Below are 15,560 nucleotides of genomic sequence, written 5' to 3' on the forward strand. Positions count from 1 at the left end.
ATCCTCTATATATTGAGTTCTGCAGTTATATGTCTGCACTGTCTTTGTGGTGACTAACATGGTGGTTCCCTCCTCTGTGGAGGGAAGTGGAAGACTGGTGTTGCAGTGAGTTTTGCATGTGGCGTCTTCCATTTCAGGTGATCCATCATCCGACTTCTCAGTTGCCTCAGAACCTCCATCACTTTCTGATGTTTCCTGATGTTGAGCTGTTGGTAACATATAATCCATTTTATTTTATTATTATCTAAGTGATTGGCAGACACACACACACACACACACACACACACACACACACACACACACACACACATACATTCACTGGCCACTCCTTTACCCATGTTCACTAGTACAATCAGCAAATCATGTGGCAGCAGTGCAATGCATAAAATCAAGGACAAAACCTTCCCCTTCGGGTTATGTTCACATCAAATATCAGAATGGGGGAAAAATGTGTTGACGATTGGAAAAATACCAGGTGATGTTATTCCAATCTTCAACTGTCCAGATTCGGTGAGCATATGTCCAGTGTAGCTTCAGATTCCGGTTTTTGGTTGACAGGAGTGAAACTCTATGTGGTCTTCTGCTCTAGTATCCCATCAGCGTCAAGGTTTTAACCTGTCATTCAGGGTCCATTCCCCTCTGACCGCTTGCTCGATGTTTTTTGTCATTTTCACACAATTCTGTGTAAGCTCTAGAGAATGCTTTGTGTAAAAATCCTAAATCAGCAGACTTAAATACTCAAACCAACCCATCTGGCACCAACAACCATGAGATAACGTTTTTCCCCCATTCCCCACTGTGTTGTTTGATTAGAACATACATAACTAAAGCTCTTGACCTCCTGTATCTGGAAGATGGTTGCACTGCTGCTACATGCACATGCACACTAATATATATATATATATATATATATATATATATATATATATATATATATATATATATATATGTACACACACACACATATATATATATATACATATACACACACATATACACACACCTATATATATATATATATATGGGAGGGTTACCAAAAAATATTACCAAATACATTTTGTTAATGATGAATTAAAAAAAAAAAAAAAAAAAGTAAAAATTTAAAATGACATAATAAATACTGTCTTTTGAAAAACATGTGAAATTCCAAGTATATTTTAATAATGTTCTGTGCCTCAGGAATAAAATTATTTCATATGATAGTATTATAATAGTAAGTCCTGTGTAAAACTCTACCTTTGGCTTTGATGACTGATCTGCAGGCCTTTCTGCGTACAACCTGAATTAAAGTCAGTGTAATGAAAGCTCCAAGGAACACAAATAACACTATGAGGATTACACGAATATTTCGGTTTGGTCCAGCTTCATTAGCAGAGGCTGTAAAAGATATAAAGTAGTGAAGATCATGAGATGGTCGTTTCCTCATTTCATTCCTGTCATATGAATTGCTGAGTCTAGGCTGAAAATCTTATGGGTTGGAATTAACCCAGATTTCTGGTCTGTTTCATCTCCTTTTTACAAAGGCAGTAAATTCTTTGTCTGTTTTCACATGATTCAATAAATTTCATCTACATGCCGGAGACATCATCATCATCAAATGTATACAAAAGTATTTGTTAATACCATACTTACATGCCGGAGATTTACAATATGTCACACAGATAGGGGGAGGAGACTTGCATCTAATGGAGCAAGGCTGACATTCATCGATTAGTCCATCGTAATATTTATTATTTCCACATTTTGCCACAGCTACAGGAATCATGTAAAATAAAAGCCATAAATGGAAAATCATCTTTCGCCAATGCATCTGAATGCACTCTATTACACAGCAGGCAGCATTTTATGTTGTTAGTATGTAAATATTTTCTGAGGAAGGGGCAGTCCCTTTAGAGTTGAACAGTCAGCAAAGCTCTATTTTCATCCTCAGAGGTGTGCTTGTAGTCTCATGATCACTCATATAATTGTCAATCCATTATTTAATCACAGTCTCATGAGGATTCAACATGGGTCACGGATTGTTCCTTTACGTTACATCAGAACAGTTTTTTCATGAAGATTTTTTGTTTTAGCAGAAAAAAAATATGTTGTCTACCCATAACAAATTAAAACAGAATACTGCGTATTCCAGAGCATGTCCCAAAAGCATCAGTCTTAGTCATAAATATTCACACTCATTGTTTTATGCCTATTTTTAACCAGCTGAACTCAGTGCTGATGTTATATTACAATACAGTCGAGTTTACATCACTTGTTTTTTTGTACATTACCATAACAATATCATTATCTACAAGAAACAGAATTTGAAAATGCTTTTTTAAAGACAACAGAACATTTTGCCAAAAGACGTTTTGTCATGACCCTCTCAGTCTTCACACTTGATTTGAATAAGGCCATGTATGAACGGAGTTCATAAGAGTACAGATAGGAGAAGACGACTGAGCAAGCAGTAAGGTGGGGTAGTAGAAGGTGGGGCTAGTGTTACAACTGAGACAATCCAAAAGCTAAGAAAAAAGGAAATGCGAACTGTTGAACTAATATCATTTTGCATTTTTCACTAATGATGTATTAACATGCACTATTTGTTTATTTTTTCTTACTTGTGTTAATAAGAGAAAAAAAAATGACACATGAAATGTCTTGCTGTTGTAAATTAAATTCTTCTTTTTTTTGTCAAAGGGATAGACAAAATATTAAAGTTAAACTTAAGTTCAAGTTTTATTGTGCTATGCATTTTATCATATAACAAATATATTCCAGACAATATTATGTTAAATAGAACATTTAACATAGAATCATAAATACGAAACAGAGAAACAACCCAGATTAAATTAGAAATATATATTTCCAACACATCAGTCCACTCATTTGCTTGATTGACAGGGCACAGCTGTCCAGAGGCTGCGTTCTTCACACTGCTGTGGAAAGAGTTCGGTATTACAACTGATCAGTTCTATGCAATGTAGTGCAAAGTCTGCAAAGAATGTTGTAAAAGTTTTGTTTGATTCCATCAACCAACCATTTGGAGCAGCAGTGCAGGTAATAATTAACAGACCGCAAAAGTGGCATGATGACTGAAATAAATATGATCAATATTAAGAATGGGAATTCGTCAAAAAGGTGATTGTAGGCTGTATAATATCTAGATTGTTTACCTGTGGATCTATATGGATAACGGTTCTCTGTTTAGGTTGTTGGATGGTCTCAGTGCTTGAGTGTTTGTATAGGAGATCATGCAGATATTTGTGCTGTTGGTGCCGTTTTGATACGAGTTCCCACTCGGGGCACTGCCTCTCCCACTTTTCCTGAACGAACTAAGTCCATTGGAGAGACGATCAGAGACTTTGCGCACCACTCCAGAAATTCCCTTGGTTCTTTTATACAAAGTGATGTCGTCCTCCAACTCTGCAGGAGGCACCTCGATGTTCCCAGTGTACCAAAACACCCACCAGATAAGGCTGAGAAAAATAACCACAGCTCCAGAGTAGATGAGAAAGTCATTGAAGAAGATATCCCAAAACACACCAGACAAGAGGATCAGAAGTCCCAATACGTCATGAAATACAGCAAACCAAAATGAGAACTTGCACCGACCCACTCCCCGGCCACTTTTCTCCATGGCTATGACACTTTCTTTCTCCACTAAAAATATTTTTTTGGGTAGAATGGGTGACACAGGTGTTAGCGGTACACCACGGAGTCACTATGGGGGAGAAAGGGGTCAAAGTACACTCTAAGGGATAAACCTTTGGCAAGGATCAGCTGAACAAATTACACCTTTATCTTGCCTTATGGCATCATCTCCCTGCACGCAAACATGCCAATTTTTAACCGATAGATTACAGCTGTAGGCACAGTCTGAAACGTTTCTTATACTACAAATACTTGATTCATTGAACCATATACCAAAAAAAGTGAAATAATAAACAATCGAGAGCATAAAATGGGTTCTTTAGATATCCAGTGATACTTTATGGGTTCCCCCAGAATGATATGTATAGGCTACAGTCTCAAATTTTGTTACATTAAACGCAAATGTTTTTCAATTAAATATAAGAAGATTCAAGTAAAAATGTAACCTTTGTTTTTGATAAATGAAGAAATAAAGCATTCCTGTTTGGGCACACATTTTTACACACTTTACTCACTTTTACACACTGAAATAAATACATGATAAATAATCAGCCACTTTGTGCTCAACTACTACATCCTGTAAATTCAGTTTCTGCTTTATTTGTAAATTACTGTTGGTCAACAGATCAGTGTGGCCTGTCACTGATCACTCGGTCACACTTGTTCCATATGAAATGTGCGGCGCGTCTTTGGCCCTCGACGCCTCAGTTTGTCCTTAATGATGGGCAACAACACGAGTGCAACTACAATGAACATGATGCCAACACACAGACAAACAGGTCCCATGCCAGGTGGCACACTGAATACCCCATATTCACCAAGTAGGTACAATGCAATACCTGTGCATAATACCACTCCTCCAATAACTGAAAGAATTATGGGTTTGTTGTAATAAGTCCAGACTGGTGGCTCTACAGGTGGAGGCTCATGAACAGCGTGAAAAGGATTCTGAATTAAGCCAGCTATACTCGCGTTGGTCTGTGGACCCTCAGCTCCAGAGGACATCTTGAACAAACCCTGCGAATCTCTGGTGTATTTGGAAGAAGAAAAAAAAAAAAACATGAAATAATGCATTACATTTCAAATAATAATGCATTAATTACATTTCATGATCAAGCACTACATTACTAAACTACATTTCACAGCATCAGAAGTAGAAATGTCCAATGCCAGCTTACCCGTTTATCTTCTGCTAGCTTTGAAACAGACGTCTTTTCTCCAACACCAACCCTTAATCAGCTTTAATACGTACGTCCAAAAGCTACTATGTGCTTCTGTCTCCAACCTTGTGGACAGTGTATTTGGTGCTCACTTAAGTGTAATGCCTCAGTCATTGTATTCAATGTAATTAAAGAGAGGGAGGGGCATGATACTCAACAAATAACGTCTGCATCCTGTCATGCAGCGCAATACCTTCGTTGTTTAAAATAATTAAATAAATAAATAAAAACACACAACATCCAAATGCTCTTGGGGTTTTGCCCAGCCTGTTACGGAGATGGGAAGGATTTGTGGTGATATTAAAACTAAATTATACTCGTTTGCTTCATGTGAACACAAAAATGAATTTACATATACACTTAAGGTGACTACAATGACAGACCTTAACATGCTGCTGTCAACTAGATAAATCAGCTAGATAAACAGCAGCTGGTCCAACACAGCCCTGAGGAGAGACGTCACAAATAGCCGGTAAACCAACACAAGAGTTCTGGATGTATGATGTAGTAATTAATAATGTGGGGACATATCAAGTCAAGAATGAAATTCTGTAAACAATCATATCAACAACTAATCACACACACACACAGCGAGACACAGAGTATATGAGTAAATAGTGTTTATTTCTTGTAAATCTACAAATTAGCCATATGTAACTATGGCAGTTATGAACAAACACCAGAGATAATTTTATAAAAGTCTTGTCCTTGCACTGACAAATATGGATAATTTGCAAGAAAAACAGTTTTATGTACACACTTTTCAATCAGACACTTTTTTCCTGTTTCTTTTGTTGGGCTTTTGGTGCTTTTTTGCCTAGTTTCCTCTGTCCTTGTCTGGGTTTCTGCCCCCTTTTGGCTGAAACTGGCTTGGGCACTTTCTTTGCCACCTTTCTGGATGCGGCCTACAGAATCAAAATCAAAATGTTAATGTCTGTATACAAGACAACATCTGGAGAACCTCACAAACACTTTAAATCCAGCAGTCTGATTAGATGTAATCCATGGCTAGGTGTGTGATACACGATTTTAATGCACGACATGGAGGCAAAGAACCACCCGACGCGAATGCCTCCACACAGTGCATTAAAATCGTGTAACACACACCTAGCTCTACATTATCCCGCTTATACCATGGTCACTCGCCTGTCATGAATGTTTACAGTGCAAAATTTGACTGAAAGGATAAAAATAACAGTTCATTTTCGTTCGTTATTTTATATACAGGTTTCTTTGGATCTAGAATTCTGCCCGCTCTACACTGCACACAGAGATAAAGTAGTGCAATAAGATTCGATTTATTTGAATGAATTATAATAAATAGTTATTAGAGAGAGAGCGCTTGTGCGTGCATGAATAACCGGCATCTGTGCCGCGTATCTACTATTCATCAAGCTTTGAGTTTAACTACTGCATGCAACTGTAACAGTTAACGTATGTTACTATGGTTACAGTTGTTTATAGGCAATGCATTAATTTAGAACGGTGATTAAACTGAGTCCGTAATTTTTCCCTCTACTTGACCTGGAAAAATAATATGCCATTAATAAAAATTTTATTTGTTTGAGGTATGTTTCACAAAGCCAGAATGTTCAGCTATTAAACAAAAAGTGTGTGTTATATCTGTGATTTGTTTATTTACTACGAAGTAAAAATGCCGGATGAGCATACGCCAAGGGTTGCATTTCACGCTCATGAGGAAGTACCAAAAAATGGTGTGTGCTGTACAGCTCCTGAATGCCTGTAGTAGCCATTTTTCACTTTAGAACTTTTGGCCAAGTTGCTATTTTTCAACATTTTGCCTTTATGACTTTACACATGCTCTTAATGTAATTCTTGCAGCTTTTGACATGGCCAGTCATGACCTACTGGGTTTGCGCCACCTACTGGGCTCATGTGAGTGTTTTCAAATTATTTTTTTTAAAATTATGTTTCAGTGCGGATGGAGGTATTTTCGAAAACGATGTGCTTGTGGATGGATATTAGTTTTAAACATAGGGGTAAAATCTACACTTTCAAAACTATCCATATATGTGGACAGGGTCTGTGTAAACAGTTTAGAGCACTGACCTCCAGCTTAGGCTTTTTCCTAGGGGACTCCATAGGCACCAGCTGTGGGATCTCCTCCTCTTCCTCATCATCTTCGTCACCACTACTACACTCGACATCCTTCTCAGCTACTGCTTCTTTAACACCATCCTGATTCACCTTTAAACCAGCTTTCTCTTTGCCCTTCTTTGTCCCCTGTGTAGATATAATTTAGTTAGCATTGATGCAGTGCTCTTCGCTCATATTCAAGCTTTAATTCTTTTGTATAAAGAGGCAAGGCAGTTTGAGGGCAATGCTTATGACCACATAACATCCATCAAGAAATTCCCAGGACAATGCTATATCTAATCATGGCTTCAAGCTAAACTATACTGAGAACATCTCCATGGCAACTGCAAAATAATCTGAATATTTTCCTGCAACTAAATCAAGGAGATACTTGCCTTTGCTAATCTGGCTTCCTTCAGCTGCTCCTCCAGCACCTTCAGGTGACTCAGGTCAGAGGTGTAGATGGGAAGAGCCACTGAGGTATGACTTTTCAGGTGGATGATTTTGATGCTTCTTCCTTTCTGTTCAAAATTTAAGCAATCAAGGACTTGAGTACATGTCCAAGTTAAAAGACAAGAAACACACTATCCAACACACAACAATATAAGACATTCTAGGTTTAAAAACCCCAACTCACCAAATGTAACTTTGTTGAAATGGTGCTAACAGCTGTGGCTATGTTCTCAACAATCTCATCTGTAGTCATCCCCGAGTGTGCTACACGCACCAGGCTAACCAAAAAAAAAAAAAAGGGGGATAACTCGTTAATAATTAGGACAGATGATAATAAGGAAATTCTAATTGAAATGTTGGTGTATCAGAGGTTGTAGGGACAAGCTCCAATGGACAGAGACTCATCTGGATACACTCTGAATTACTCTGGCACCATGGTAACCCCGATCCAACACCAAAGCAGCTGGATCGAGTTTGCTGGAGTGCCGTTTGTTGACAGTAAACAGGAAACTGTGGCTTTACCAACAGGAGCCTTTTTTGTTGATGGTGAGGGTTGTGCCCTGAACGAGCCTATCCAAATCTCTGGCCAGGTGTTTGCTCATCAGATTCACAGACAATGGAGCCCTGAAATGCACAACTAGAGTATTAATATCAAAGATATACAGTGATGTTATATCAATTACAGTAATACTGCAAGAACCTCAAACTTCTCTAAGGACACTTAACTGTCGAATCATTAGCACTCTTAAACATAATGAACAAAAACACTGTATAAAACTAATATTACACTTACATTGTTATCTTTGATAACATTACAGAGTTAAGAATTTGCCAGAATGACGATGCATGGATATACCACCCCCATTCATTACTGCATCCAGGGTTATCATGTTACAAAACTGGCTAAAAATCCACAGGAGGTTGTTTTTGTTTTCTAGGGTTGCATTAAAAAGCCATACCTAGGACAAACCTACAAAACTTTGACTGAAGCTCACTAAGCATTATTCTAACTATAGTTGGACTCATAACCTGTGGTGAACTGAAACGCTTTGGCTTTGCAATGTTTGCCAACGGAAGAGGGCTGTGGGGGGGTACGAGTACGACACTAAAATATGGTGGTGGATAACAGAGGCTGTTTTGTGGCTAGTTATCCGGGAAATTTTGGAAGATTGATGGCATCAAATAATTCTGCCAAGGACGACTATATATTAGTCCAAACACATTCAAAATAAACATATCTTTGCCGTCTGAATTGTGGACGGTACACATGTGTATGGAGATGTGGCCCATTGTGTCCAAAGACATTAGTTTCATGTCTAAATTAACTGTCTAGACTGTTTTGTTATTCTCTTCAGTGAAGGAGTCACCAAACCCCAGTTAACTGTATTGAGTACAAAATCTAATCAAATTATAGCACAATGGACCAAACCTTCAGAATAAAAGTGAAACACTTTAGCTAAGCCCGTAGATCATCTTACTTCTTCCGCTCGTAAAAATGTTTCCCAATGTGCGAAGGTAAACGGCGGCGAATGCGTGCGTCTGCCAGGAAGATGTTGAAGTTGCCGAGCAGTTTCCTCTTGGCTTCGAATGGCTTGTATTCAGTCTTCAGTACTTTGAAAGGAATCACCTACCAAAAATGTGCGAAAATCAAGTCGAATATTTAAAACATCACCTTCATCCCACTCCATTCAAACGTCTGGGGTTTTCAATGCCAGGTCTGGAGACTGGAAACGCTCTGCACAGTTTAGTGTTCTCTCTACTCCGACACACCTGGATCACGCGCATTATTCAAGACTCAGGAATTAACTGACAACTTGAATAAGGTGTGTTAGAGCAGGGGCATCACAGAAATGTGCAGGTCTTTAGGACTGGAAATGAAAACCATGGCCATTGTTTCAGAGGTTGTAGGGACGAGCTCCAACAGTGGCAGAAGCTCATCTGGATATACTCAGAGTTACTCTTGCACTACTTTTACCCAGATCCACCAATGAAAGAGGACAGGGTTTGCTGGAGTGCCAATTGTTTTAGCCTATATTTCACACTACAAATGAAAAACGCCATACCTGAGGCATACACTTGACCCCGCTCTGTGTGAGTAATGTCTTGTAGAACCTTTCTGTCTGATCAGAAGTCATGTTGGGTTCATCCCGCGTGAAGAGGCAAACCTCGGTAGACTCGTTGTGGAGCGCGTGAGGCAGAGGACTGGGGGAATTAGCAGGACATTGGTTCAAATATACAGCTTAATGAGATTCAAAAAAAGCTGTGGAAATCTGTATGCCACAAGACAGCTAAGGAAGCCATGATGGCATGCTTGCTGATTCACACATGCACACAGTTCAGTTCATCCACGATGTGAAATATATTTTAGAGGAAAAAAGGCCAAGTGAAACTTACATGCGAATGGTCTGCTCTTGTTTGGGGATCTTCCAAAATGTAAGAAGAAGACAGATTTGTTGTGTTTCGTCGAGAAGATGCGTCTGGCCTGAGGTGCTCTTCAAATAAGCCTGCAAAGCCTGTACAGCTTTCTTCACCTGCAATCCACAGAGCATAGCCGTTTTATAACGTGTGTTCCCCTTTCATGAAACATGTTTATAGTGAAGCTACAGTAAATCAACCTGCTGGAGCAACTGGGCTGCTCAAGTATCAATCAGTCATTAGAGTTTAAAAAAACAAAAACATCAGCAGTTTAGTACAGACTACATTTAAACGAATAGTTGTACATAAATAAATTGAAATAATGTTTCTCTTACCCTAAATGTAGCTGAGATCTGTACTAGAGCTCCAGGACTATTGTCAGGCAAACAGGCAAACCACATGACCGGCGACACTTTTCCACCGCATGGTACAGCTCGACTCGCCTCCGCTCGCTTTTTGGGGGTTTTCCACTGTGGATAGAACCTGGTACTTTTTTAGTACCATCTCGGTCGAGGTTCCAAGCGAGCCGAACTGATACTAAATGTGAGCGACGTGCTGAGGGAGCAGGGAATTCTCCTTAAAGAGTGGTTCTATATTGCGCCTGAATAAATTTGTCATTTAATACATACTTTGCATACTTTGCGTATCTATTAATTGAAAATTATCTATCATTTATCTCTTTACAGATAAAATGACAACAAAGGTTTCTATCTTAGATTTTTACATCTCGCTTGTCACTGATTTCCCAACAGGCGTTTATCGAAGTCACTCCTGTAACGGCGGAATCTAACTTGATCATATCGAGCACTACGTAGGCTGTAGAACATCGTTATTTTACATCCTTAACAGGGTCCATGTTCAGTGAACAGGAAAGGCATTTGGAATACAGCCTGACCGTGTATTTGGGCTTCAATAATACAACATTATTCCTGCGTGAAGACGAGTAGAAGATGGCACCCACATTGAGGCGGCACTAAACTGCAGTGGAAAAGCAAGCTCAGAAAAGTAAAGCGAGTCGAGTCGTGCCATGCACTGGAAAAGTGGTCCAAGTTCACACAATCACGTAGTTTAGGTCTATTTCACATGACTTAACTACTCTGTGTGTGTTCAGGCAAGTGTGTGATGATAAATTTTTTTTTTTTTTTTTTTTTTTTTTAAAAACATGCAGTTTGCACAACACTAATGTAGTAACTATAAACTTATTTTTTTTGAAGCAATATCAGCCTCACAGCTCCATTACAACACTCAAAAAGAAAAACTTCAGATAGGACCCAGCTTGGATAATTGACTAGATTTGGAGAGCGGAATATTTTCTGTACATTTCTGTCAGCACATACATAATACTAGTTTAATTCTTCACTCAGTATCTTTAATATCCCTAAACCAGACAGTCATATACCAGTCATAAGCATCACAACTGCTCTTACTGCAAAATACAGATAACGCTGATTATATTGATTTCATGCTTGGATATAAAGTCACTTTGTTAGTTTAAAGTTATGATTGTATTAGACAGACAGACAGATTCAGACAAATATATTTGTTTACTCAAGCTTACCATGAGTAGACTTTCTTTTACGCAAAAGTACACAGTCTTACAACAATAACAATCTCTCCCTCTCTTTACCTCCCTCTCCCTCTCTCCATCTGTCGAGCCACACATGATTTTATGGAGATGCCAGTGATCCTGACCCTTTCCGCTCTCCGGACCTGCCTGATCCATCCTGATGCCCTACCTCTGGATGGAACTCTCATCAACTGGAGGCCACAACCTGGAGATTGATTAGGATGGTACCGCTTGAAGTACCATGGAAATAGCTTTGGACCTCAATTCCACATGGATGTTCTCGCTGTGGTTGTTGGAACTACGGTTGCTGCTATGGCCTTAGGACTGCAATTACCACATGCAGTTTTGCATTCAAGTCTCCTTCAGTGAACAGTGGACTAGTTCAACAGGCAGACTTCATATAAAACCCATAATGAACTTTCTTTTACTTTCATACTATCCGTTGTTACCCATATGAGGATGGGTTCCCTTCTGAGTCTGGTTCCTCTCAAGGTTTCTTCCTCATATCATCTTAGGGAGTTTTTCCTCGTCACCGGCTTGCTTAAATTCACACACTTAAAATCTGTATCCTGTGTTTATATATTTCTGTAAAGCTGTTTTGAGGCAATGTCTATTGTAAAAAGCGCTATATAAATAAAAGTGAACTGAACATATGTTCCGGTAAACTTTACTTTACTGTTATTTTAGTAATATTACAGTGACATACTCTTGTTTATCCTTGTGTGTGGATCAGATGCACATCCAAGATACTTTTGTAAATAAAAATTAAAAAGACAGTTTATTTTGTGTAAGGACCCAAAAGCAACTTGTTGGTAAAATGGTAGCCACATCATGGTGTTTGTAGTCAGGCCTTTCATACTTACTCCAACCTTCTTCCTGCTAAGTCTCATGTTATGCTTGAAAATCCATCCAAGAAAACTCCAAGTTAGAAAAGATGAATTACATTAATGACTGTAATTATATTACATGATTAGAATTGGAGTCACTGAATGAATACCTCCAGTCCTCGATAGTAAGCTAACTTCTCCACTACCAGCTACCTACTAACTTCTCCACTACTAAATTACAGGATTTGCTTGTTCGACACTTTTTTTTAGCTCTTTCAGAAGAAAAAATAGAGATGTGTATACGAAATTGCAATAAACCTGAACAGGGCGAAATGCTAGTTACCGGCAATTCATGCAATAAACACGCCTGGTTAGCGAGCTAGCTACATGGCACAACAAGGCTTCGGTTCATTTAACTAGATTACTAATATGCCTTTTAAAACAAACAAAAATAATAATTATAGAAACATACACGCGGTTAATCGATTATTTTGAAGAAAAAAAAATAGAATAATACCTGATAAAGGTCTAGGGGAACTTGATCGCTCGCTGCAGGCTCCATGTTACACGTGTGTGGTAGAACTACGATGCGCATGCGCGAGATAGATACTTCCGTATGCTTTAGGGCAGTGGTTTTCGCCAGGGGGCGCCCAGGGGTCCTCAACAATTTGGTGTGAAAAATAAATTCTCACTCCCAGCCACACACACACACAATCAATTCCTAATGTAATGTGAGATGTAATTATTAATAAAAAAAAGGGGGGATATATTGAGAAGTCTGTATTTTTAATGTGTTTTAAAGATATCTTGCAAAAAGGGGGCCTCGGTCAAATGTTAATGACATTTGGGGGGCCTTGCCCTGGAAAAGTTTGAAACCCCTGCTTTAGGGGACGAGAACCGAGACACAATAATATTCCTATAAAAAAACACCATGTTTTATTTCTTTCAAAAAGATGATGAAATATTATTCCCTAACTTAAAATAAAAATTTATAATATAATGCAATATAATATATTGCAATGTAATATTAATATTAATAAAATGTAACGTTATATAATATAATATAATATAATATAATATAATATAATATAATATAATATAATGTAATATACACTACCTGTCAAAAGTTTGGAGACACTTCACTGAAATGTTTCTCATGATCTTAAAAATCTTTTGATCTGAAAGTGTGTGATTAAATGTTTGAAATCCATGTTATAGACAAAAATATAATCGTGCCAACATATTCATTTCTTTCATTAGAAAACTAACATTTTATTTACAAAATAATCTTTTTTTTAATGGATGACTAAGAGTGACATAGGAGCCAAACAAGTGTCCAGCATAGGTGGGCACTTATATTAACTGTTTTAATACTGTTTAAAAAAAACATCTCAGGGAGATTCCGCAAGAAATCGGTTGAGAAAACACCAAGAATACATTACTGGAAATTATAGGCAAAAAGGGTATCTACTTTGAAGATGCTAAAATATTAAATTATTTTAATTTACTTTGGATTTTTTATCACAACATAATTCCCATAGTTCCATTTGTGTTATTACAGAGTTTAGATAACTTTATTATTATTCTAAAATGTGTGTGTGTGGGGGGGGGGGGGGGGATGTACAGATCAATTACAGATCCCTACACACTACATAGCTTTATTTCAACCATCATATATATGTTAGTACTAGTTTTTGTCCCTTTTACACATCATTAATTATTCTCCAGAGTGGTAGAGTGGTTTCAACCCCGAGCTTGGGTTTCTGCCTGTGCATGCCGTGTTTGCATAGGTTTCCTCCGGGTTCTCAGGTTTCTTCCCACTTCCCAAAAACATTCTACTTGGTGGAGCGGCTACTCTAAATTGCCCCTAGGTGCAAATGTGCATGGTGCCCTGCAGTGGACCGGGCACCATGCACATTTAGTACCTTGCACCTTGCACACCATTTAGTACCTTGCACCCAGTGTTTCACAGGACAGGCTCCAGGCGCCTGCCTCACAAAGCAAGAATTATCACTTAGCTAACTATTCTTGAGCTTGGATTTCCTGGATTTCCTGTCTTACAATGGTTTTTCACTGTTTACCAGGTTACCATGGTAACCACAGATAACCACTCCAGGGCAGGTTAAGCTCAGGATCACAGCACATAAACAGCTCAATCAGCTGTTAGAAAGATGATGACCAAGCTTTCACCATGAAAATGATCTTACCATACCTTGAGCCTAAATTGTAATCTCCCAAGTCCCTTGGCTTTCTTTGATTATCTTTTTATATCAAAGATTTTCTATTTGGAGAGAATATTGTATCTTTATAGCCTTTTACGGTGGGATATTGCCAGTTATACCCACCCCTATAGTCCTTATGTATTATATTTATATGCCACTGTTTAGCCCAAAAGTCTCAGCAAAAATAAAGATACTAGATAGATATATACCGTATAATGTCACAGTTCTCCCATACAATGTATGGGTTGTTGTCAGTGGTAGTATTGTGGGATGAAGCTAGCAGGAATAAAATTAAATTTCTCTTGTCATTTTCATTTTACATCTGCCCAGTTAAACAAGCATTTCATCACCATTTCAACACTGTCCATTTAAAGAAACACTGCCACTGTTCCTAGATTTGAATACTTCAATAACATATATATATATATATATATGTGTGTGTGTGTGTGTATATATATATATACACACACACACACCTCTCTCTCTCTCTCATATATATATATTTAAGAATTCCTTTATATGACTAAGTATTTATGTCATATTGGCCTTTAATAGACAGTACTGTCTTCTAAAATACTGTCACGTGTTACATAAGCACACATTCCTTTGACCACTAGGGGCCGCCATTGAGCACCACCATTTTAACACACAGCGGGCTGGAAAACTTTAACTCTTCAGGCAGCTTCTACTCGCCATCACTACAGTTTGTTTTAATAATTAAGTAGATTAACTGAACGAGTTCTAAATGAATTAAAGCCACACGTAGTCGGTTGGCAAGTAAAGAGTAAAAGTTTCAAATCTCCAGGAATGGGAGCCAGCAGAACAGAATTCCGGAAACGTTAAGCAAATTTCAAAATATAAGTCTGAACAAACGCCCAGTAAAAGCTTCAATCGGATTGGATGCGGCAGCTGGTTTGACACAGCCTGGGTTCCCAACGAAGTTCCCAATAAACGCAGCCGCAGTTAATTTGTCTCACGAGATAATGTGGATTCCCATCATATCACCTGATATCCCAGCTAACAAGTCTTGGCTTCGCAAACGTTTGTTTTTGGTTCCTCAAACAGTCTAAGAACATATCTTTTCAGATCATTTGGTTTTCCTGGAAAGATTTCTTTACATAAATAG

The 15,560-nt window shown here is 38.2% G+C and overlaps 1 protein-coding gene and 2 non-coding genes across 3 annotated transcripts; all 3 read right to left on the reverse strand.

Annotated features, from left to right (window-relative positions):
- Positions 1–5,458: 5,458 nt before the first annotated feature.
- On the reverse strand, positions 5,459–12,823 carry rsl1d1 (ribosomal L1 domain containing 1). Its single transcript, XM_053640559.1, has 9 exons — positions 12,730–12,823; positions 9,798–9,934; positions 9,467–9,605; positions 8,882–9,030; positions 7,926–8,027; positions 7,588–7,681; positions 7,346–7,471; positions 6,924–7,097; positions 5,459–5,758 (listed from the first exon to the last, which is right to left on the reverse strand). The coding sequence occupies exons 1-9, from the start codon at positions 12,805–12,807 to the stop codon at positions 5,621–5,623; spliced, it is 1,137 nt and encodes a 378-aa protein (XP_053496534.1). The 5' UTR covers positions 12,808–12,823; the 3' UTR covers positions 5,459–5,620.
- LOC128617574 (small nucleolar RNA SNORA55) lies at positions 7,761–7,889 on the reverse strand. Its single transcript, XR_008387584.1, has one exon. It is a non-coding gene; the product is annotated as a small nucleolar RNA SNORA55 (small nucleolar RNA).
- LOC128617575 (small nucleolar RNA SNORA55) lies at positions 9,292–9,419 on the reverse strand. The gene has a single exon (XR_008387585.1). It is a non-coding gene; the product is annotated as a small nucleolar RNA SNORA55 (small nucleolar RNA).
- Positions 12,824–15,560: the final 2,737 nt, after the last annotated feature.

The sequence above is a fragment of the Ictalurus furcatus genome, chromosome 13 (assembly GCF_023375685.1).
Source record: "Ictalurus furcatus strain D&B chromosome 13, Billie_1.0, whole genome shotgun sequence".
Lineage (NCBI taxonomy): Eukaryota > Metazoa > Chordata > Actinopteri > Siluriformes > Ictaluridae > Ictalurus > Ictalurus furcatus.